This window comes from Nipponia nippon, unplaced genomic scaffold (genome assembly GCF_047370975.1).
Source record: "Nipponia nippon isolate SJK-2023a ecotype South Korea unplaced genomic scaffold, ASM4737097v1 scaffold_6, whole genome shotgun sequence".
Classification (NCBI taxonomy): Eukaryota; Metazoa; Chordata; class Aves; order Pelecaniformes; family Threskiornithidae; genus Nipponia; species Nipponia nippon.
The window spans coordinates 65225920-65248862 of record NW_028262380.1 but is presented as its reverse complement, the minus strand read 5'-3'; the positions used below and the strand labels follow the sequence as shown (position 1 = coordinate 65248862).

General features: G+C 45.5%; 1 protein-coding gene across 1 annotated transcript; it reads right to left on the bottom strand.

The window, feature by feature from the left end:
* Positions 1–287: 287 nt before the first annotated feature.
* Positions 288–22684, bottom strand: LOC104014875 (glycerol-3-phosphate acyltransferase 3). Its single transcript, XM_087737441.1, has 12 exons — positions 22474–22684; positions 12276–12348; positions 6802–7072; positions 6196–6270; positions 5601–5690; positions 5303–5396; positions 4784–4899; positions 4097–4152; positions 3536–3621; positions 2869–2997; positions 2295–2374; positions 288–1440 (listed from the first exon to the last, which is right to left on the bottom strand). The coding sequence occupies exons 1-12, from the start codon at positions 22615–22617 to the stop codon at positions 1314–1316; spliced, it is 1341 nt and encodes a 446-aa protein (XP_087593567.1). The 5' UTR covers positions 22618–22684; the 3' UTR covers positions 288–1313.
* Positions 22685–22943: the final 259 nt, after the last annotated feature.

Here is a 22943-nt window from a genome sequence, read left to right as displayed (position 1 = left end):
TAGTTGAGTCTCCCTGATGTAACTTCATGTTGTAATTTCAAGTTCAGTCTGCATGATCAGTCACTCCTACTTTAGAAAGGATGAACACGAAGCCATATATGTTCCTTAGAGTCTGGGGGGGCTGGGGTATAAGGAAAAAAGTCAGGTTAGATATCAGGTAAGAGCTCAACTACAATTGGTTCCTTATGTCACAGTGACTGAAATTTCCATGAGCCTAGTTTTAAGTTTTCAGGAAGTATAACTTTTATTTACACACATTTAGAGAAGAGTATAAAGGCCACACAAGACCCATTAGAAATATAAAATTTATTTCTCTTTACATTCAGACAGCAATATATTGCAGATTTGAACATGCCACATCTTGTATCATAGGTGACTTATGGATCCTATGTTTATAGTTGTGATAGCTATTGCTAGCCCAGATCAACACAAAACGTGTTTCTGGAGCGGCATTTTTGAGATCTTTAAGCCATTAGCAGCAATTTTTGCAGAAGGGTAGTCCTGAAAACACACTTCATAAAAATGCATCTGTCCTAGCCTACGTTATCCAGCGGCTTACTGTATCTTACCTTTACAGCTCCAGATCTCAGGAAATCAATTTCAACAGTAGCAATGGACAGGGAGAGTGAGGACTTGCCCCTTATCTTCCCTCAGGTAGCAGTTCTCAATAAAGGCAATACCATGTTACAAGGCCACCAAATTCCTTATGGTCAGTGAACCGTGCTTTTGGCAGGGCAGCTCCTTTCCCATTCTTTAGGGTCTGCAGCCCTTGCTTCCCTTCCCCCCTTGCACATCCAGGTGCAAGCTAACCAAGAGAGTCAATCTTACAGTCCCAACAACATCCTAAAACATGTTATTTAAGTCATCTACAACTAAAAGTCTGTGAGTAACAGGAAAAAAGACAAAACTGTTATGATTAAAGCTTCAAAGTACCATGAACAAGAGGTATCTTCACAACCAGTGTCCTGACAGCATCTGTTCAGTGCTCTTTCCTTCATCCTTACAAACTCAGGAAAAACTGTGATGCTTTTTTCCTTTTGTCTCTTAACTCTCCACACATTCAGCTAGAGAATACCAGGAGCTGCAGTGCATCATCACATGAAGATGGGGAGGGGCAGGGGAGTGAAGAATGAAAAGGGAGAGACAGAGAGACACTGCCCTTGGCAGGCTCTGCACCAGCCACACAGAGAATATGCATACGCATGATGAGGGATTTTGTTGCTCCAGTTTTTGTGTTGGTTTTTTTTTTTTAAATAAAAAACATCATTCCTGCTAAGGCTGGTTGTGCAAAATTAGTTTTCAAGAACCACCATTCAGTCTGACTCTGTTCCTGTAGACAGACTTCCTATTGATCCATTTTGCACTAGCATCTTGCTGTAGTTTTTCTGCTGTTCTTCTTTGAAAGTATCTTTGACTTTCGCTCGTTTCAGACCTCCATCCCTGCAACAGAGCAAGAGAGAAGTCACCCATCATGACTGTTACCACTATTGTTATCAAACTATGTGTATTAACTTAGTCAACTCTAGAGTCTTAACCTCAAAGATTATTAAGAAGGCTTTTCTTCAGAACTTCTAGAACATGCAAGTTTAAGTATATTTATTAAAACATTTACCTGAAGCCATAATGCTTATGCAGTCCAAATTTTGAGTTTAGCCCATTAAAGCAGCCTACTCATGTTGGTAACAGGTTGCACCTACCATAGAAATCTTTACCAACCTGGGATGCTATTTCCCGAGACTGTGGAGGCAGTCAATCTCGTGCAACACCATAGTTGTCTCTTGCCTTACATCATTCAGAGGGCCAGCTAGGCCTCATAGTTGAATCTGTTTGCCCATTCTCTTCATCAGAATCTTGCTCTCAAGTTTGTTCTATACAGTCCTATGAATCTAGGCATTATGCTGCTACTTACTGGGGTAGGACAGGAGAAAGTCTGAGCAGAAAGTCTCAAGCCCTGTGTTTTATTTTTTGTTGTTCATCAGTTTTGCCAAGTAATTTCACTTCCGCTCCTTAATCTCAGCATGAGCCTCAACATGAGAAACAACTGTGAAGGGGCCCTCTTCAAAAGCATCAAGCCTTTAGGTGAAGCTCACTGCATGAGAGCTACATGCTCCAAAGACTTCACACGTCTTGGTTTTTACTTTCACATACGCATATATGCATGTGAAGTTACGCCCTTGTTTTCTCCAGAGCAGAATAAAGTTATGTTATCTGTCACAAAGCTAAGGGAGGAAGCACCTCTCAATCAACCTAACAACAGATAGTCGATGAAGTCTAACAAGGATGGCCTCACTCACCAGGGAAGTTCAGTCAGTCCTCCTTGGCGAGCAATGGCTGACTTCACTCTGTTGGCAAACTGAACAGCATCTTCGCCTTCCTTCAAGGGTCATAAATTCAACATAATCAAAGCAGAGAGGAGTGAATTGAAACAGACGTCCATAACACTTTTCATCTGCTGCCTCATCAAATTAGCTCACTGCCAAACAATCCATCCCTTATCATGGCAACACAATCTGATGTTCCAATGTGATAATAATTTAGCTTATTTTTCCCCCTAAAGTGTTGAAACTAGGGGAATTTTTTGCTCCAACAGGGTGGAACATTAACAGCATTGCTACTGTGAACAGCAGTATATTTACTGCTATCCTTTGCATATTCGATGCACTGCTGATGGTACCAAGCTGCACCAGGAAAAGCCAAGTCCAATCATACAAAGTCAACACTAACAGAAGTCCAGTATAAAACTCTGATTTGGAGACATGGGGTGGGTAGGGGTGTTTTGGGGGGGGAAAAAAAAAAAAGGAGTAAAAAGAGGCACTTGCAGACAGTCAGGTTCTTAAATAGTAATCAGTCAACCAGATGCTAGATTACCTTTCTAACCATTGGTGGCATGTACCACACGTTGCAAACGATGGCCCAGCTGGTCATTATTCGCAGCAGATAGCTCACGATGTTATATTTGCTGCTGTTCCAGAATGCGTCTCCAAACTGAGGATCATACTGTAAGGGATGACAAAAAACAAATAAAACCCTTTCCCCACAGACCATCATGGCCTGTCTCAGATCTGAGGTGGATGCTTTCAGTCAGATGCCAGAGTAAGACAGAATTCACCACTGACACGTTTGCTTAGAATGAGGCGTTAGAAAAATTAGCCCGTGCTTATTAGTGCTGCTTGTGATTACATGACAGAACCAGCAGCAGATGTCACCCATTTGCCCAAACAGCCAAAAGAGCCAAGTCTGCTGCAAGCTGCATGCTTCTCTTCCCTCCAGCACTGGGAAGGACTAGCTGGATCTCCCTTCCTTCCAGCTTTCTGGAGGAAGAAGCTGACCCCACTACATCCTGCCAGCCAGGCTCCATAGGCTGAAGGACTTCACTTTCATTTCAGCCACTTCTACACTAGGAGTGACCCACAGCATGTAGCTAATTACCAGAGCTACTGTGCTTTCATTAGCAGCTGTACTGAGACAGCTTCCTACCACCCTGCAAAAACAGATCCCAAACTTCAAAATTCAGCAGCCAGCTACTTCCACTTACTTTGATTGCAACAGGATAGATTGTCCCTCCTATTTCAAAGCTCCCCTTCTTGAACATCATCACAGATGTATTGTTTATGCAGGTGCCTGTCCAGAAGAGAAACTAAAGTCATCACTTCACACAGGTAGCGCATTTCAGTAGCAACACTACATCAACATACAGATCTTACATTCACTGAGGAGCAAATGCAGGCCCTTTATGGGTAAGTTAAGCATCTCTCCCTTGCTTGCTTTCATTCTTTGTCTTGTGACTGACTCCCTGAATGAAGCCAGAACACGTGAGACAAAGCACAGGGCTGAGGTTAGATCTGTAGGACAGTGAATTGATATTCACAGGGCAAAAGAAACAATCTTCCCATTCTTCTGCCTATAGCTTCTGCCAGGAGACCCAACAGCCGTATTGTGTTGTCTTCATGTAATCTCATATTAAAGATGAAAAATAGGAACGCCCTAATAAAATCTAAACCAGAGATGAAGACACATTTGAGCATCTGAAGCCATGAAAAGCAAACAGGGATGACATCTACACTGAATGGAGATAAAGAGCAGTTCAGCTTCTTACCTTCTGGAAAAATTAAGATCGGGAGCTTGCTCTTATCCATCACATGTTCCCTGAGTCTGTGGAAGCAGAAGGAAAGCTTAAAAAATAGCTCCTTTCCACTCTTCTTTCCCCTTTTTCTATAAGCTTTTCAAGCCTTCCTTGGTGAACCTGACATTTTGACCACAGTGTACTGTACCAAAGCCCACACAGGCAAGCATATTCGGGTCATTCTGAATGAGCCAGTTTGCTGCATACCACCCCTCCAACTCCCTCCAAGAACTGCTGCTGAGACACTACTGTACTGATTGCTTCCACTCCTACCTACATCTACCGATTTGCAATACCCTGCATTATTCCAGCCTACAGCAATGTGGAATTACAGAAAACTCATATCCCTCTGATTAGCATTTATAAGCAGCAGTCACCATTTGGAATAAGACAACTAGATATGGCTCCTGCTAAAAGATGATGCTTTCGCAAGTCAGCCTTTTACCCTCTCAAGATCCCTAGGTTCCAAGTTCCCTGTTCCCCACTGCAACCTCATCAGCTTCTTGGGCTTCTGTCTTTCCAAAGCTTTAATTCCTCATCGGGGTCTTTGACTGGTCAAGGACTCGTCAGGGCTTACACACCCCGGCGTGGCCTCTCAGGCACTAGTAGGTACCAGAGTCACACCAGCACTGCAATCCCCCGCTCCACCCCACACCTCACCTTTTTGTCACTAGATGGCGGTCTTTGATTTCCGAGCGTTCAAACCAGACGTGAGGACAGGCCTTGACGGTGGCTCTCTGAATAACTCCCATTAGTCCACCGTGAACCTGGCCGACCTGCAAGTCCAATAAGGCACATCAGCATATGAGACACCTGAAAAGCAGAACTTCTGCATACCTCTCAAAAAAACTAAATACACTGGAGACTGCAAACCAGGATTGGGTAGTGTCCACAAAAGCTACTGAAATGCATTCACTTGAAAGGATCTAGACTCATGCATGGAAGCATATCTCAAGTATTTCACCAGATGAAGAACCTAGCATTGACACTGCCAGGACAACTTCAGCATGTAACTTGTAGACCAACTTCAACACAATTTATACTTTTCCCCCCAACTAATGCTCAAGTTAACATCTCTACTGTGAAAGTTAAGTACTGAACACCACAACCAGTATCACACAATCTTTCCCTTCCCTGCCCTCTCTCCCACTGCTGTGGTCATGATGGATCTCCTCATACCATTGCGTAGCATCCATCGTTTGTCAAAATGATCGCATCTATCGGTGATGTGTGGTTGGCAACACAAATTCCTCCTTTCTGAGGTTTGTTTTCCCTGCAATTACATAATTTTTTGTTAGACTACTAGCGCACTAAGCACCACATTACACCCACACCAGTTCCATAAAGCTGTCAGGTGAGTCAGCATCTAGTGTGACATTAACCTGCGGGTCAGGAAAGAGCTGCCCCATTTCAAATGGGATACTCACACACACCAAGCATACACATGCTTTTGCTATCATACCATCAGTTCACTCACTTGTTATGGTAACGGATAGTACCAGACAGAGCTCTGACAAGGATGCGGGAGCACGTGAGGTGGACCACTTCACTCAGGTAGTTTTTCACACTGAAAGAAATCACAGGCATCTGGAGGATCCTGGAAAGCAGCTAGACACGTGCAATATTCTCCAGCCTACTCAACACAACTCTGGGCTGAAATTTTCCTGGTACTCCGGAGCAGAGATGGATATTCCCAGCTCTACCACTCACTTGCTACAGCAAGTCAGCCAAGACATGTCATACCCTTGGTCTCACTTACCTAGGCAAGGCTGTCATCTCCTCACTGGGTATTTTTTATTCCACCACCATTATCTTCCCTATAACACTCCCTTTGAGTCTCTCATGACAGCAAGAAGAGCCCATCAGAAACCACCAACCTCAGTGCCAAGCCTAGCAAGAATCCAACCTCAACCCGAGGTCAAAATGCCACTAAAAGCAAGGCCTCGAGTTTGTGGATGGAGTGGACTATCAGTAGTCTATCACTTGTAAAATCTGTCCAGTCCTAATCTTGAGCTGTTTGCACTGATGCAAATTGGCAAGTTTGTCCCTCACATGCCACACACAGTACCTACCTGCCATTTGGCAGCTGTCCTACCATTGTTGTCCCCACAATCATTGAGGTAATCCCAATGGCAGCGAGGGTAAAGCTACAGACAAAATAGATATTAAATCAAAATAAGTAGTTTTGCTCATTTTAATATCACTTTCTACTTTAAAATGGAAAGGGATTGCAGGAATTCAATTATTCCTCAGATACTTGACATATTCAGTTCTCTCAGTAATTCTCTGACACTTTGCTCAAAATCACAGTCTACCAAAGGCAGCAGATTCAGATACACCAACGCATATATTATCAGGGAGTTTTAGAGCTCACCCAACTTACACTTATGTTGCCAATACACATGACTCAGGGGAAGCATTCACAGAAAAAGCCACCACTAGCCCTAATCTACACTCCACAGTAAATGGCAAGATTTACTTAAATGTTCTGAATGGCTTCTGAATGTTAAAGTGTTCTGAATGGCTTCTTAACCATTCAAAGGAAAGTTTAAGCCAGTTTGTCTTCCGTATCTGTTAATGCTGCTTTTGGGTTAAAAAAGCTGAGATGACATTTCACAACACCACACACATTTATGTGTTCCCAGACTGACAAAATCCCTCAGCCCCCATGAGCTTACCGTAGGGGCAACAGAAAGCAGTACCGCACTATAACCCCAATGACCCACACAACAGTCAGCCTCAGGCTGATGTAGTGGAAGTTGACATTAGTCCTTGTGAGGAGATTCCAGGAGACCAGCTCTTCAGAGGAAAACCTTTGGGTGACTTCATCTTCCACAATGGCCTCAAACCCTTTTCTGCAGAAGTAGAATATGTCAGAGAATTCAAAGTCCACTCGATGCAGACGCGCAATTTCTTTCTCCATAGGCGTTTCATCTCTTTCAATGATACCTTGGGAAGGAAAGGTAACCATATGAGGAAATAATTCTATACAGTAAAAGTCATCCTCCAAATCACTTGCCACTCACATTACTCAAGGAGACAAATTTACTGCCAAAGTCCCTCTTATGACAGCAAGATCAGATAGGTAGTTGAACACAACATACTGTTCAGTAGGCCAGTTCTAGCTCCCCTTCCTCACAAACACCTTGAGCAGCAAATATATCAAGTTCTGTAGCCTACTGAAGGTGAAGCAAGAAGGCAAACCCTTTCCCACCACCTGACAAGCCCTCAATTCCATCCAAGACCATCCTATGCTTCCAGAAGAAACGAAGTAAGACCTTGGCCCTTCCTTTCCCTTCTCCTGGTGCTCTGTGTATTTAAGGGCATTTGGTCTCCTGTTTCCTTGTTCCCTAGGCCCGTCTCTTGTCAGACATTCTGGCATCCCACAGCCACCTTCAGGCAAGCCATGCTCTACTGCCACCTGCCAAAGCCCCAGGTCACAACAGCTACCTGACATCTGTGCATGGACCAGCTTTGAACCAAATGCACCTCCCTCCCTTCACAGCACAAGTCTTTCCTATAAGCACAGACAGGACCACACTATTATTTATTTTAGTTTAAATTAAACAAAGAAAAACCCTCCAAAACACAAAAGTCAAAGAAAGCTGTCTCTAGAGGTGCCTTGATATAATTTAGTTCAGCACTAACAGTTGAATTTCAGTTGAACTCTGCCCGCATAATGCCTGGCAATAGAAAAGAAACCTGGAGAATTCAGAATTGCAGTACAAATAGCAAGTATTCCCTCTCCTCCCCCCTTTTCGTTTCTTATACTTATGGTCTGATAAACACTAACTTCTCACTAGAGCTTCCAAAGGCAAGGACAAATTGTGTAAGCTAAATATAAAGATCAAGCAGCTGCTTTCTGGTAAAGAAGTCTGGCTCCAGAAATTGATGAGCGAAGAAATCTAGAATAACATTTAACCAGAACAACCATCCCCTGAGACACTCAACTGGGATTACAGAGGTCCAAGTTCAGGTTGCCACTCTGTCAGACACCCTCTGACAAATTGCATAATCTCTGTGCTTCCATGTTGAGATAAAAAAAATGGGAAAGGAGGAAGCACCCAACTGTTTCAAGCTACTAGGCACTTTCCCACAAATACACACACCAATGTGGAAATCTGCATCCCAAGGAAGTCTTGCCAGCAGAAAAACCGTGAATATATTTGCCATGCAAGTCACACACAACATTTAAATTACAAGTGACATGGATAATCTTTGTATTGCACTGTAGCATACAAATGGAATAACACAAGAAGCTCCAAGATACAAGTCCAACAAATCACTGAGGTAAACACTAAAGAACAACATGCAAGAGATGTCACACTGCAACAAAACCTATTAGCACCTTCAGCTCTGAACTTGGCAGCCACAACTTGCAATTCCACCAGCGGACCATCTCAGCACATTGTCCTATCACTAGCTTATAAATATAAATATGGCACACCCAAAACACCCACATACCCTTTGGGATCTAAATTATACAAACATGCATCACATCAAACATTTAGCAGGATGGACTACACTTGTGTCATATTTTAAACCCAAACCAGAGCTCTAGTTTGTGGTTCAATTTTTCTCTCAATCAGTCCCTTAAACCTCTAAGCTGTGAAACATCTAGGACTGTAGGCGAGCCAGGCCAACCTGTCTGCTCCACGCTACTGCTGGGGTGGGAGACAGGTCATAGCCAAGACACTGGCATAGGGAACTCTCCAGCACCCATCACACAGCACCACCCTTCTCTCTAGGTCCCAGGAGATCCTTATCCAGCCAGTTCAACATCAGCCAAGCAGTTGGCTCCCCTGGCTCCTACTTCTTGGCTGAAACCAGCCAGGGTTCAAGTTTAACACACTGCTGGCACAGCTGAGATAGCACAGCTGTAATGTCTTGCCTCACCAGCCTGCGTTGTCATTGTCACATGACACCCCCATGCGCAAGCTGCCTTGCAGCCTTGGGACAAGCTACTCCGAGCCAAGATCTCAGCAGGACCTGAAGGTATTATGAACAGAATTAAACATATGCTGCTCACGTGATATACTTAGCCTTCTTGTAATAAGAAGTAACATTTAATGGCCTTTAATCCCTTGGCTGTAGGCAGAGCTGAGTTTACCAAAGACAGCATTACGCAGTAGTACAGCAAACATCACTCTCAACCAAAAAAGCTGTAGTCGCTGCTTTAATCAGTGTCACAGCACAAGCCCCAAGCCTTCGCGCTCACATACTCCAGTCAGCTAATTATACCAGGCTCAAATCTGACACTATCTACTTACAGTCACATTATTTGTACAAGCTTTTCTTTTAGTGGATGCCACTTTCAAAACTCTGACTTAACAGCATTTTTGTGTTTTTTAACCCCACCAACTTGAAGAGGACTGCCTTTTGACAGAGCCAACACCCACACTGACAACTGAGAGGTGGTTATTCAGCTGCAGTAAGATAGACATCCAGCCTCCAAGTATCTGCTCAGCCAAGAGCTACCATTGGACCTGGCACATAAACATGCTGCCCTCTAACACAGAGGGACCTTGGGGTGACAGCACCAGGTAATTCCCCACACAGCAACTACACCAGCCAACATTTTTCTTGAGACTATTCCTTATCACACCACCAACACAGGGGCACTGGCTGCCATTTCTGCCAACAGATGTGAAATACACTGGATTTGGTACTGCAGAGAAAGGTGAAATCTCCTCAGTCATGCTCTCTCATCTTCCATATTGAGGGACACTGATTTTAAGGTCTAAGATTCTGGGAACAGGAAAACTTGCCCTTGCACATGCACCTTGTACATGCTCCCTCCCACCCTGACCCACCTCCTAGTGAGGACTGGATAGTCAGGAAAGATGGAAGAGCTGCTACACATTCCCCTTCAGCACTTAACACACATATGCGTACACACATACAGACACGTACCTTTACCCTGTTTTAATCAGCTACTCTGTAATTCATTATCACCAGGAATTTCTCCTCCCTCAGTAAATATTGTGTAATGCAATCGGGCCTCTCCATCTGCTCATGTTCAGCCACCTCAGGGGATGCCAACTTATACACTGCACTGTTAGACATACACCTGCCCTGGCCCTCAAGTACTTTCATCCACATACAGGAACCCAGACTCCTAATCACAAGTCAGTTAGTCCTGTGCTTAAAAAGATCCAAAGAGCAATATACAGAGCACAGCCTGGCACTGCAGACTCCACATCTCCCCTGCTCCCCATACCTTCTCAAGTGAGGAATAGTTAGACTCTAGCTTACTGCAGTAAGAGCCACCTACAGTGGGAAAAGGTTTTAATTTTAATTTCAAATATAAAAGAACATTAAAAAGTATGCTTCAGGCCACCATTTTGATTGTGTATCCCCATCCATAAGACAGCTTGAACACAGCCTGCATGCAATCATCTATATGAATTACCTCAGGCCATTTTTACTAACCATCACTAGTGCTCCAGACAGTGGAGTGCACCCAGATTAGTCCAGGTTCTGAACTATAGCACATATTAGCACTACACACCCCTCAGTCACACATACAGGGGGAATACGTACTTGTAATTTTATGGAAAGATAGCTCATAGAACAATCTACTTGCTGGGTCCTCCCTCCCTTTACCTTTCTTTTCTAGCCAAGAAAAATCTATGTGCCAGAATGATCAGATGTCTAGGAAGACAAGAGCTCCTACTGTGTGGCTAAAGCAGCACAGCTGGATCTCTTGCCCTCCCACTGACCCATGACATGATGGGACACCATCACACTTACAGGAAGAAAAAGGATATCTTGCTGCAGCACTGACAACCTGTGAAACACAGATAGCAGGGCACTGACATTATTTGGAAGGATCACTCACCTTGCCTTCCCCCCACACAAAAAAAAACCCCACAACTTTCAGGACACTGGTGAGCAATATGGGACATACTTTTTCTCAGCCACTTTAAAGTCAGCAATTAAATAAGACAAATTTTAACCTGTTTTAAGAGCTGCTGTGCAGTACCTCCAGTTTATTATTACAGGTGCTGGCAGTTGGATCCTGCTACCATCAGAGCCTGTTTCATGCCTGACCTGCAGATAGTACAATACTAGTGTTTACAGTATTGATAAGGATACTCCTTTGGAGATGAAACACACACAACCCGTTCAGTCCCCTTTACTGTCTCATGTTTGCATGAGCTAATTTGTAGAATCAGGTAACAATTGACTTGTTTGTGTACTAACTGGCAATCTGGTCCTATTTCCAGCTGTGCTGCCTAATGAGGGAACACACAAAAAATGCTCACACTGCTGTCAAAAACAAGCAAATCAATAGCAATATCGAGGCAGTCAGGAACCAGAAGAAAACCAAGCACTGACTGCAATGCCTTGTTCAGCCTTCTCCTGTTTCCTGGGCAAACTCAGACTGCTCTCACTGCGCTTACAGCTCCAAAGTCCTACAGCCAACTCTGACCTAGTAGAGCCTACCATCACACAAGCACAGTATGGGTTAAGATATAGTAAAAGAACTAATTTCAAAATTAGGCTAAAGGAAGAAATATGAAGCAACTCTTCAGCTGCCTTTCTACAGACAATGAGTGTAAGAAGTTCGTCTGGCAAACTGAGGTAACTCCAGGGGGCAAAAGGTGAATAGCAGACTGAAAAAGGGGAAGTATAACACCACACACTTCCATCCACCAGTCCTACAACAGAAAAAGCACTGAGTTTGGGAAAGAAAAGAGCTGTCCACTAAACATTCAGATCTCCTCAGAGATTATTAAGTGTACGCTGATGCTGTTAGGACTGAGATAGATGGCCAGCAGCCCTGCAAACAATGACCTAAAGACGTATTTCAAGACAAAAATCAAGATCATACTGTAACTCAAAAGTTTCCCTCAGCTGAGGACAGTCTCCATCTTAAGCTCTGCTTTGTTTTCATACCCTTCATTTCCTCATCCCCTGATTTTTCAACCATTCAGTACAAGCCAGTAAAAGAAGCATTTCATTCCGCAGGAACAGTTCTTGTGCCAGTAGCATTGCAAAACAATTAGATGTAACAGTTCGCTTGTAACCACCCCACCTCTTCTCCGGTTCTCTCACGCACACATCTAACTTCTCCATTTGAAAAGGACTCAGTTTTACTACGTTAGAACATCAGTCTTATCAATTTGACTTTACCCCAAGCTCTCACCATTAGCAGTGGGAGTCTTTAGCATCTGTGGCTGCGGCTTTTTGACACCTTTTTGTATCCGTATAGTGGCCCACTGTTGAAGAGAAAGAAAACATTAATTTCACAAATGGAGTATTCACTTAAGAAAAAAGTCACCTAAAAAAGCAACAGTTAATCAAAGGCAGGTTGTGATTTTCAAAGAATATCTTCATCAAGTAATCATCACCCACCTTCCTCAGATGTGTCCACAAACCCATACACAGTTCCTCTGAAGAAACACTGCCACAGTGTATTTAATAATCAAAAAAACCACTCCGTGCTCATCAGTACTTCCCATCTCTGCTTGCCAGCCTTCAGAGAGCCAACTCAGTGCTTCACAGATGTTTCAGTTCCAGTTCAGATACACAGTCACCAAGAGCCTGACAGGCCTCCATCAGCCTTGCTCCTTGCACACCAGTCACTGAGTCGTGGCCGCACGGGAAGCTCCAGGAGCTGAGCTAGACAACAGCCCCTGAGCACACAACACACATTCACAGAGCCAACAAACATCACAACTCAGCTTGTCTTCTTTCAGAGTAGTTTCACCATACTGAAGCAAAAAAAAGAAGTCCTAACTGGGTTAAGGAGGACTGAGGCCTGCATACAGCTAACTCCACTAAAAACCAAAATGGCATTTGCAGTCATGGGAAGTTTCATTTAAGTTTGGTCTCAGTCCAAAGAGGATTGCACCCAAGATTTTTCCAAAGCTGAACAAAACTGGAATTTCCCTTGACCCTGCAACTGCTCATTTCTTGGCATTTTAAAGCTCTGAGCAGCAGAGAAACAGGCCAAATCACCAGCTCTAGTGTACAGCTGCAGAGAGCCCCTTCCCCTCCCCTTGGGAAGGGCTGCCAGCTCACTGGGTTTAACCTGCTCTTTTCTACTGGGTGGGCTGGGAGAATGAGATTGAAATAGGTGATAAAGTAAGTTCTGCTCCCCAACAAGTGTCAAAGGTTCCAAGCAGCTCTGTTCCCTGCAAACCCCCATAGCAGAACCACAGGGGTGTCGGGAGACTTCCTCTCGTTTCCAGCCCTGATGGGGCTGGAGCCAGTTTAACCTGTTCTCAGGCCAAAAGGCTTTCTTGACCTTCAGCTGACTCAGTTCCACACAGTGCTTTTAAATAGCCCTTCTACGTCAGGCTCCATTTTTACTGGGTTAACAATTACAAGCCCTTTACCACCCCAAAGCCTGCCCATGATGACGGAGTAGCCCTTCTGGGTCGGATTCTTCCCTTCCCTACATGGCAGCTTTGCTAAGGGATGGAAAGCTCAGCTGAAGAGGACTGACTTTGTGGCTCCCTGTTATGTACGTTAATGCCTCCCCCCCAAGACAATCCTATTTCTAGGCATACTGTTATAATAGACATTTCCAAGACAGACAGGTGACCTGGCAGAAATGAGCTCATATCAAAAGATCAGGATATTATCCTGTTCAAACCTTAACAACTTAACTTTCCAGTCCTTAAGCAGTATCAAAGGCATACTTTGTTTTAACAGCATACAGATGGTCCTCGCTGGTCTGCACAGAAAGGACCCAGACAATGCTAAACCATGCAGTTTCCACCTCTCTCCTCTGACAGAGCTGTGGGGCATCTGGGGATGCAGTTCCCTTTCAAAGGGTCAGTATCCTGACTCATGCCATTATCTCCACCATATAACTTGCCAGGCACAGCCAGGACTGCTTACTATATCAGGTCTTGCTGAATCACAACCTACCCTGCCAATATATTCACTTGTTTTCTCAGTTCTGCTGCTGCTATGGCAATAGCTGTTCCAGGAACTAATTTTACCTGTAGGAGTAACTTGGTACTTTCCAGCTATACGTCATCCTCAGCAGTGCTATGGTCATAAAAGTTCTGGGAAATACCAAAAAGAAACATTATTCAAGGAAGAAACTATTCACAATATCTCCATTTCTACATTTCTTCTACTAAATGGATTTGGGGGTACAGGCAGACCAGCAAATACATTGACACAGTTATTCTCTGATCAGACTTGAACCACTGTATTCAACAAATTAAAACCTCCGTAAGCAGGTAAGTCACTTATTACATAGAAGAGTAAGAACATACTTGACTAATGGTCTCAGCCATATACACTAGCTGAGAAAATAAGTTTTCATCTTCCAAATTCTCTCAAACAGGTAATCGAAACCTAGCACTGCCACCTTTTGCTTCGCAAAACCGGGGAGAACAGTTTCTGTTTGGTGCTCAGAAAGAGCATGCAACACTCCCTTCACAATGCTCTTGCTACAGAAATCGTGCAGTTACAAGTTCACAATAGACAGTGTCAAAAAGTTTGAGCCTCAGCACAAGCCATGACACAGGCTATTGAGACACGCCTTTGTAATGCTCAAAAGCTTGTAACGTCCTACTGTACTGCAGTATCTTTTGACACTTTGCTATGCAAAGGAGGCAGTGGACTCTTCCCAAAGCAGACAGAAATTGCAGGGTCATGTAACCCAAGTAAGTTTCTACTGCTTAGATGCATTTATCAGTGCAGCTTCTTGCACAAAGGTTGCACAGTGTTCCAGCGGACTGCTGACTCATGCTCCACAAGTCAAGAGTTGAGGCGGTTTTACTTTTGGTGCCAGATCTCCCAGGGGATTTAAGCATGCTTCAAAAAACCAGCAAGGAAGAGACCAGGAGCCTTTGAGCATTCATAAGGGCCCATGTCTACCAGGTGCTACAGCAAACCAGGTTTAAGTCCTCTATGTCAGCTCTCTGCTTCCCTCAGTCCATATTTCCAAAAACTATGCATGTTCCAGCAGCCAAGCAGCAAGATGTTTTTACTTAATTTTACTTAATCTAATCCTTCCACCTATTCTCAGGCACCTGAAACAAAGGCGCTATCATCAAAGCCAAAATTTGAACTTTGATCAAGTGAAAGATTTGTTTATATCCAGTTTGGAAAACAAAAGAGACACCACATGCAGCAATGTGAGTAACTTCCCTTCCTTCCTGCTAGCTAGGGATTTGCACCATCCATCACCGTTTCAGCTGGTTCCTATGCTAAAGAGCAGCTTTATGCTACAAAAAGCTATCACAATGTAAGCTGATCCATCCCACAGACGGGAAAACGATGTGTTTGTGTATTAGAGATCAAAAAGCACGAAACAAAATTATAAGCCATAGCCTCCATTTTACTCAAGAGATGAGCAAAAAGCAGACTGGCAGGTCTTTTGGATTTATCACTTATGAGTAACAGTGACACGAATCTAAGTGGCTTCTCCCAGCTTGTGAGCTGGTGCTGAGCAGGCAGTCTTGGAATACCTTGGTGCAGACTTAAGTCTTTAGCAGGATTCCTGAAGCAGTTTTGGGGAATGAGTATGAAACACTAGGCTCCTGAACAGATTAAAAATAGTTCTGCAGCTGGGGCTACCCACTGAACTAACACGTGAAGTTAGAAAGCAGCACGATCACAGAAACTACACAAACACCACCACAGGTCTGATTTTGAAATTTTGGTATTCCAACTGCTCAGGACAAAGTAGCTTCGATGCTTTAATCACACAAGGCACAGTCTGAAGATACCACACTTCACTAGGCAAGGAAAACGTATCAACCTTTCCCTGAGTAGGCTTCCCTCCTTGTCCTCATAGGAAAGGCTTCTAATTTATCAGCACCTTAAAAAAACCCAAAACAATCACACAGCAAGTCAACAGCCTATACAAAGTGGCCAAAAGATCAATTTCACTTATGCACCACAAAGCAATTCCCACATATATAGGACCTACACAGTACTTGAGAAAGATTCAGTTAGACCTCAGAGGCAAAAATCACACATTATTTACAAGGGATGTCAAAAAAAAAAAACTTATCTCCAGATAAGATAGTTGCCAGATAGGCAACTTGACATGGCAAACTTGACATGCTGTTTCATGAAAGCACATCTAGAGATACTTTGTTAGGATCAATCGCAAGTCAAGTTATTAGGAACACTTCAGGGACTTCCCCTCCCTAACAGACACACCTTTGCCTTTCACACCATTCATCACCTTTACATCACCTCTGGCTTAATAGCAATGCTTGACAACTATTCAGAAGAGGAAAGAATTACTGACCATGACTGAAATGTGCAGTCATATGGAGTCAGATCACTGGTGTTCCCCTATTTAAAGGCACTGCCAGGTCATGTTCAGAGCAAAAGTTCATATGCTAGTTTAGGTGAGTGCTCCTCCTTGAAGGATCTCCAAGCCTCAATAACAGAAAGATTTCATAGCACCTCCCACACAACGCTACATTGTTTAATACAGCCAAGTCTGCATGCCAATTATTGGGTTGTTGTGTGAGGAGAAGAGGAAAACACCGCCTCTGTGGTCCCCCATGCCATCTTCTCCTCATTCTGATGGGACATCCTTCTCATTGCCTCCAAGCAGCTTTCCAAATTCTTCCGCACACAAGATGTATAGCAAGTCCTTCCTGGTGGACAGGTAGCCAAAGAACAATAAAGAGTCCAGCTTCACAGGAAAACACCAAGGGCATCAGCAACAGAAATGCCAAGCAGCTTCTTTTACACCAGCTTCACAAACTGTTACTTTAAGGTAAGCTCCAAATACAGCTGCTTTTTTTTTTTTTTTAAAACAGCATTTGCTTATCAACAGAATCAGAAATCCCAGGGTTCACATGCTGTGGAATTGACAGCAGTTTCAGATCAGGGTTGTTGACCAGAAAGATGCTGCGTTAGTGATGCAACCCCAGCAGAGGGTGACCCCCAGCTCTGCCAACCTTACTTATGTGCAAGGAGCCTTGATTATTAAATCTGTGGAAAACATACATAATGGCCTTCATAGGACTGGGGTCTAGGTTAATACAGCCCAGGGATTTACTTCAAGATTATGCAGCAGATTTGCTAAAATACTGTTCCAAAAGCCAGTCCAAGCCATGTAAACAAGGGTGCATCATTCGCATCAGGCACATCTCCAAGACGCGCGTCTTGTTAACATCTGAGCTGGCAGCCTTCAGAGTTACTGTCTCACTTCAGAGCTCTCCATTTCTCCTCTGCCCAGCAGTCCTTGAAGGATACCAATTACACAGAGGCCTTCATTGACACTGCGCAATGACATTAGTCAGCAAAACTTGCTTCAGAGGCCAGGGAGTTAGAGGAAACAGTCAAAACCCCAGTGATTCACCTATTTATTAGCTTACACATTCTCCTTTTCCCTTCCCCGCCCTTATACGCAGGACCACATGCAATCCTGATGGTGGTTCATGGAAAGAAACTGCAGCCTGGTGTACTTGGGACAGAACATAACAGCCCATCCCAGCTACCCTGCACAGCCACGACCTACAGTTTGATCACAGGCACCGAAAGGTCCTTTTTTCCCCCCCAGGTATATTATTCTCAAGTTTCGGTCCATTCACATTGCCAGGGTCATCTGCAACACAAATACCTTTGGCTTCGCCTCCTAGCTACTGAATCATGTTACACCCTTGTCTAGCAAAAGCATGTTCCCCACAGGGCAACATAATAAGCCATTAGAAATTGCTTCTGTTACCAGGGGCTGCTATTAAACCCAGATGGATCAGTTACAGGACATGAAAAACACGTACAACTTCGAGCATCTGTTGTGCATTACAGCACAACCAGCAAAACCAACCACCCAAGAAATGCTTCTCTGCTAACTGCAAGCCCCACAATCAAAGAGCCTCGGGAGATCAGGGCAGGGGAGATGTGCATTCAAAGTACCATTAGCCCAAAATATACAATAAGGTGATGTTAGTCTATAGCCGGGCTGTTTCTTAACACAAGTGTGACCTAATAACTTCACTTCCCTCAGGCTAGCTCGTTTCTTAATACTTCACAGAAGTAACATGCACCACAGTTTAAACACACAAGAAATGTTATCCCATTAGAAAGAGCAAGCAGGGCAGTCTGTACAAGTGCTGCTAACAAGTCAACCCTACTGTCTCAGGGAGCTAGGCATGCCCCAAAGAAAACAGCAGACTGGGGGAAGGGGGAAAAAAAAAAGCAGAGTATTGGAATTAGTTTTTAACAAGGTAAGCTGCAATCTGTCAAGCAGAGATCATCACTCAGGGGGCTCATCGCTACTGCCAAATATATAGGCATGCAGTCTAAACTAGTCCTCCAGATTTTCTACAAACTGATGGAAACAGAGAAACAGATTGCTCTGTGGTACTGGCTGCTCTATGGGCCTTAATGAAAGATAAATCACTTTCTGAAAGGCTGGATTTCTCCCCTGCTTGGCAAGAGAGCTCAAACGGCATGCTTGCAGGTGCCTTATCAACCCCAACTCATAGCAGAGCTTATAAAAGAGGCAATGGACCAAGACAGATGAAAAATGAGACCAAGAGGTAGAGACACACTAAATTTAAAATTGGAAGCTATCTGACGATGTTTAAAAACAAACAGGGAGAAATGCAGCATGCTGTGATGATCACAAGAGGCAGTCCTCAGCATTTCAGCAATTGGAAAGATTTCTGTGGCAAGCGATTTCACAAGCATCAGCACAGCAGGTGACTAGCCCTGACTAGCTCCTTGTAGGAGCAAACAGCTGCTGGAGATGCTTTTGTAGCAGTAATCCAACATTTCAAAAAAACCATGCTAACATGGTGCCAGAGATCCTTCTATTAACACTGAAAGGGAAGCCACAGGCAGAAGAAAGTCAGCAGCTTCCTAGAAGTTTGCTTGGTTTGGTAAGGCAATTCAGAAGCAAGTTAATGTACTCTAAGGAATACCTTTGTGATGGGAAAAGCAGGTTTTCTAATAGCAAGTAGTCTGCCTGCTGTACTGCATTCCTCTGGTATTAGCATAGCTGGTCATGCTTTTCTGCTCTTGTCCCCCCCTTATCACACAGGAAAAAAAATATAATTACATAGGAAAAAATATACTTATATAGTCTACCTAAAGCTGGTCATCCCTAGTGCAGTACTTAAGGGTCAAATGCAACCCACAACGCAACCCAACAGAAGCACATCCTCAGCACTGCTGTTGTCCTCAACACGCTGCATTTTGCTTAGAAGCATGTGCCTTGCTGAGGCAGCCCAGCATAAAGAAAAAGCTATTGTGCACCAACTGATCTCCATTGTCAGTAATGTCAGATAGTCAAAGTACAAGAACAGTTTGTTCTTGAAAGGAGCTCTTCCCCTCCCTTTTCTCGGGCCATGCTTGCAGCACTGGGAACAGGCTTCCGCCCTCCTGAAACAAGCAGGAACAAATTTATTTTTATTGGCAGGAAAAAATTCAAGCACAAGTCCAGTATCATCCTCAACTTGCTCCATACCACAGCCTAGATGACAACTGAACACAACCACAGACTCATTTTTATATGCCTTGTTTCATCTGACATGACAGTGGACCAGCAGACATGCCACAGCGAACGGTAGCCTTAGTCCTGGAGTATGGTGCCCATGCGTTGACAGTTGGGCCCTCAAAAGAGGTTAGCTTTAATAAAGCACATATTGTTACCTGACAACACATGCTGTGCAGGAAACAAACCACATAGTCACTGTGTCCTCCCACTATGCAAACATGTGGGATATAAACAGGCAAAGCCAGAGAGCAACTTGTTATTCAGCTGGGGTGCACAAACAGCTACCCCTTTGCAGACAGTTCCTGCGATCGGGCTATCAAGGGGGCAACAAAGGCGCCAGCAGCAGTGCCACCCTGACTGAGCACTCTGCAGGCCCAAGAGCCCACCCTCCAGCAAAGTGACAGGGGAGACTGCCTGGGAGACCCAGGGCTGAAAGACAAAGAAGAAGCTTAAAAAAGCTATTAGGTTAACCACTGTGCTGGAAAAAGTCTCAGCCAGACTGCAGCATCCTATGACTCAACATAGCCACAAAACAGACTGCTGCTTCTCAGTAGAAAGCCTGCATACTCAATTCAACAGCCCAGGAAGTTTCAGACACCTGGGCAACGGCACAAGGCTAGCAGCTATGTATTTTAACACTTTCCATCGTTCACGTGATTTTTGGCAGGGTACGACAACACATATCTTCAGGGGCTCTTGCAGGCACTGCTTGGAACTGGCTGGCAGACTATCAGCCTGTCTCTGTCAGGCCCTGACCAAGACAGACTTCTCAGCCAAGGAACAGGACATTTCACAATAAAACACTTTCTTTCAGGGATACTCCCCATGCAGGTTTCTGAGGGCATAAAGAATTCACAGGCAAAGCAAGGCCAAGTTGAGATAAGCGGATCACCTAGGTGGATTGAGCTTCTTCATTCTCCTGCAGCAAGTCCAACTTACCAGACTCTTCTCGGAACACTTCCGAATTTGTCATCGGCTTTTCTCTTTTTTAATATATATATAATATTTATACACAATGTAATTATGTATTAATATCCTATATTTTTACTACAATGAATGACATGTAATTCCAGAAAGTATTTCATGCAAAAGTAATGGCAACTCTCAAGATAAGTCATTATTTCCTCCCTTAGGCATCAGAAGAGCTCTTACTCTTAGCCTAACAAGTCACCATCATCCATAGAGAATCACAGAATCATAGAATCATTAAGGTTGGAAAAGACCCTTAAGATCATTGAGTCCAACTGTTAACCCAGCACTGCCAAGTCCACCACTAAACCACGTCCTCGAGCACCACGTCTACCTGTCTTTTAAATACCTCCAGGGATGAGGATTCAACCACTGCCCTGGGCAGCCTGTTCCAGTAGTGATATGCCATCAGCTGCTTCTCCATACTTCTGCCCAAGATATTTTGAGTCACCTCTTGTTGCAACATTTGATGACACTAAAAAATAGTGATTAATGATCTATGAACAAAGACTGTAAATTGTGGTTAATCAGAGGTGAAGGCAAGTCATCCAAACAAGACTATGTTACTGGGCCATTTGGGTTGCTCCCTCAGGCCAATGTGACCTTTACCTCCTCAGCTTCTGCTATCCAAAAATTTTTTTCCAGTAACAACTGCATCTTCTACCCTTAACAGTTATCCTCATACCATTCAGGGCCCCAGAAAGTATTTCAAGCAGCTTCATTCTCAGCAAAAGCCTTAAAACATTTTAAGTTAAGATACATGTAACAGACGGCATTTTTATTAGCCAAGCACCAAGGATCTTGAAGGCATTGAAGTACATGAGCAAGGTTTGACTGAAAATCTCACAGAACAAGATGAAATTAGACAAGACCTACATGCTGATGTGACTATGCCTTGCATCATTTTACTTTTCCTCCTTACAACTGTTTTGTTGGTTTGGGTTCCACTCCTCCTTGGAAAAAGCATAATAAAGATTGAAACCACATCATTTCCACTAGCCATTTTAAAACATTCTTCCTCACTGCCACCATGAGCTTCAGAGCGAGCGTTTTCACACACACGTGAACTACGTCCCACCCAGGAAGCAGTTCCTTTGCGAGAAGCTCGCTTTTCCAGAGAATTTTGGGGAAGACGGCGACTGAGGTGCTGGACTCGCTCGACTCGGATAGGAATCCGCATCTCTGAGCGTCAGCGCTCCTGGCACTTGCTGTCACAGGCGCCGGGCACGCTGCCGGACACTTACACCCTCCAAGAGCATGGCCCCGCACCGTTTGTCTCAGGTGGGGAACAGCTGACACCAAGCAGAGACAACCGCACCCAGGACATGGTACAGCCTCAGGTAACAAAATTTACTTCGCCCTCCTGCGGGCTCAAGGAGCACACGCCAGGGTCTGCGCAGCCACCGAATTCACACGGATTTAGGTTTCTGCCTAAGGGCTCCAACTCCGAAACAACTGGACGCAGATGACGCCAGACAGGACGCAACCCGCCCCCTCTCCTCCACTGCCCTCGCTCCCCAGGGCGGGTCAGGGGGACAGACGCTTCTCCGGGCTCCGCAGCCCTGGGCAGGGCCTCAGGGGCGGGAACAGCCGTCCCCATCCCCTCACACCTGCCCGCGGGGCCTCCCCGCCCGCCCCGGGGGCCTGCCGCCGCCCAGGGCGCGGCTGGAGGCAGCGGCGGCGGAGCAGTTACGCTTCCTCCGGCCGGAGGGAGCCGTGCCCGGCCGGCGGGGCCCGCCAGGTCTCCTCGGGGCCAGGCACAAATGCTCCGGCGGCACTGGGAGAGGAGCAGCCCGGGCCGGGGAAGGGGGGACAGGCCCAGCCCCCCCGGCGTGCCCCCCGCGGGCCACACCTCACCGGGGGCGCCATTTTGGAGTCCCCTGGGGCGGCGCGACGGGCCGCCCCCACCCCCGCGCCGTGCGGTGCGGCCCGCGCCTACCTCCAGCGTCTTCACCAGGACCCACATGTAGGCCTCGGAGATGCCCAGCGAGACGCCCAGCGCCGAAGGCACCACGATGAGGGCGAGCACCAGCGCTAGCCACACCGCGCCCACCCGCGCCACCGCCGACCCCACGTCCTCCATCGCGGGCAGCGCCGGACGCCGCCGCCGCCAGGGAGAGAGGGGGCGCGCCCACCCGCCGCCCTAAAGGCCCGCGGCCGCCCCCGGCCCGCCCCCGGCCCGCCCCCGGCCCGCCCCCGGCCCGCCCCCGGCCCGCCCCCGGCCCGCCCCCGGCCCGCCCCGCTCCGCTCGCCCGGGGCCGGGCAAGGGCAGCGGCGGGGGTGGTGGCGCCGCCCCGCCGCCGCACGGAGTGGAGGGGGGCTGCAGGCGTTTTGTTTAAGTAGGTGTTCCTACAGCGAGCGTCTGCTTGGAACGGGGAAGGGAGGGTGCTCCTTCCCGAACACATCCTT

Coding starts and splice junctions, on each gene's coding strand:
- LOC104014875 (XM_087737441.1), bottom strand. CDS start 22,617: ATGGAGGACGTGGGGTCGGCGGTGGCGCGGGTGGGCGCGGTGTGGCTA. Junction 7,073..12,275: donor AAAGACTCCCACTGCTAATG/GTGAGAGCTTGG, acceptor TTCCTTCCCAAG/GTATCATTGAAAGAGATGAA. Junction 6,271..6,801: donor TGCTTTCTGTTGCCCCTACG/GTAAGCTCATGG, acceptor TTTTGTCTGTAG/CTTTACCCTCGCTGCCATTG.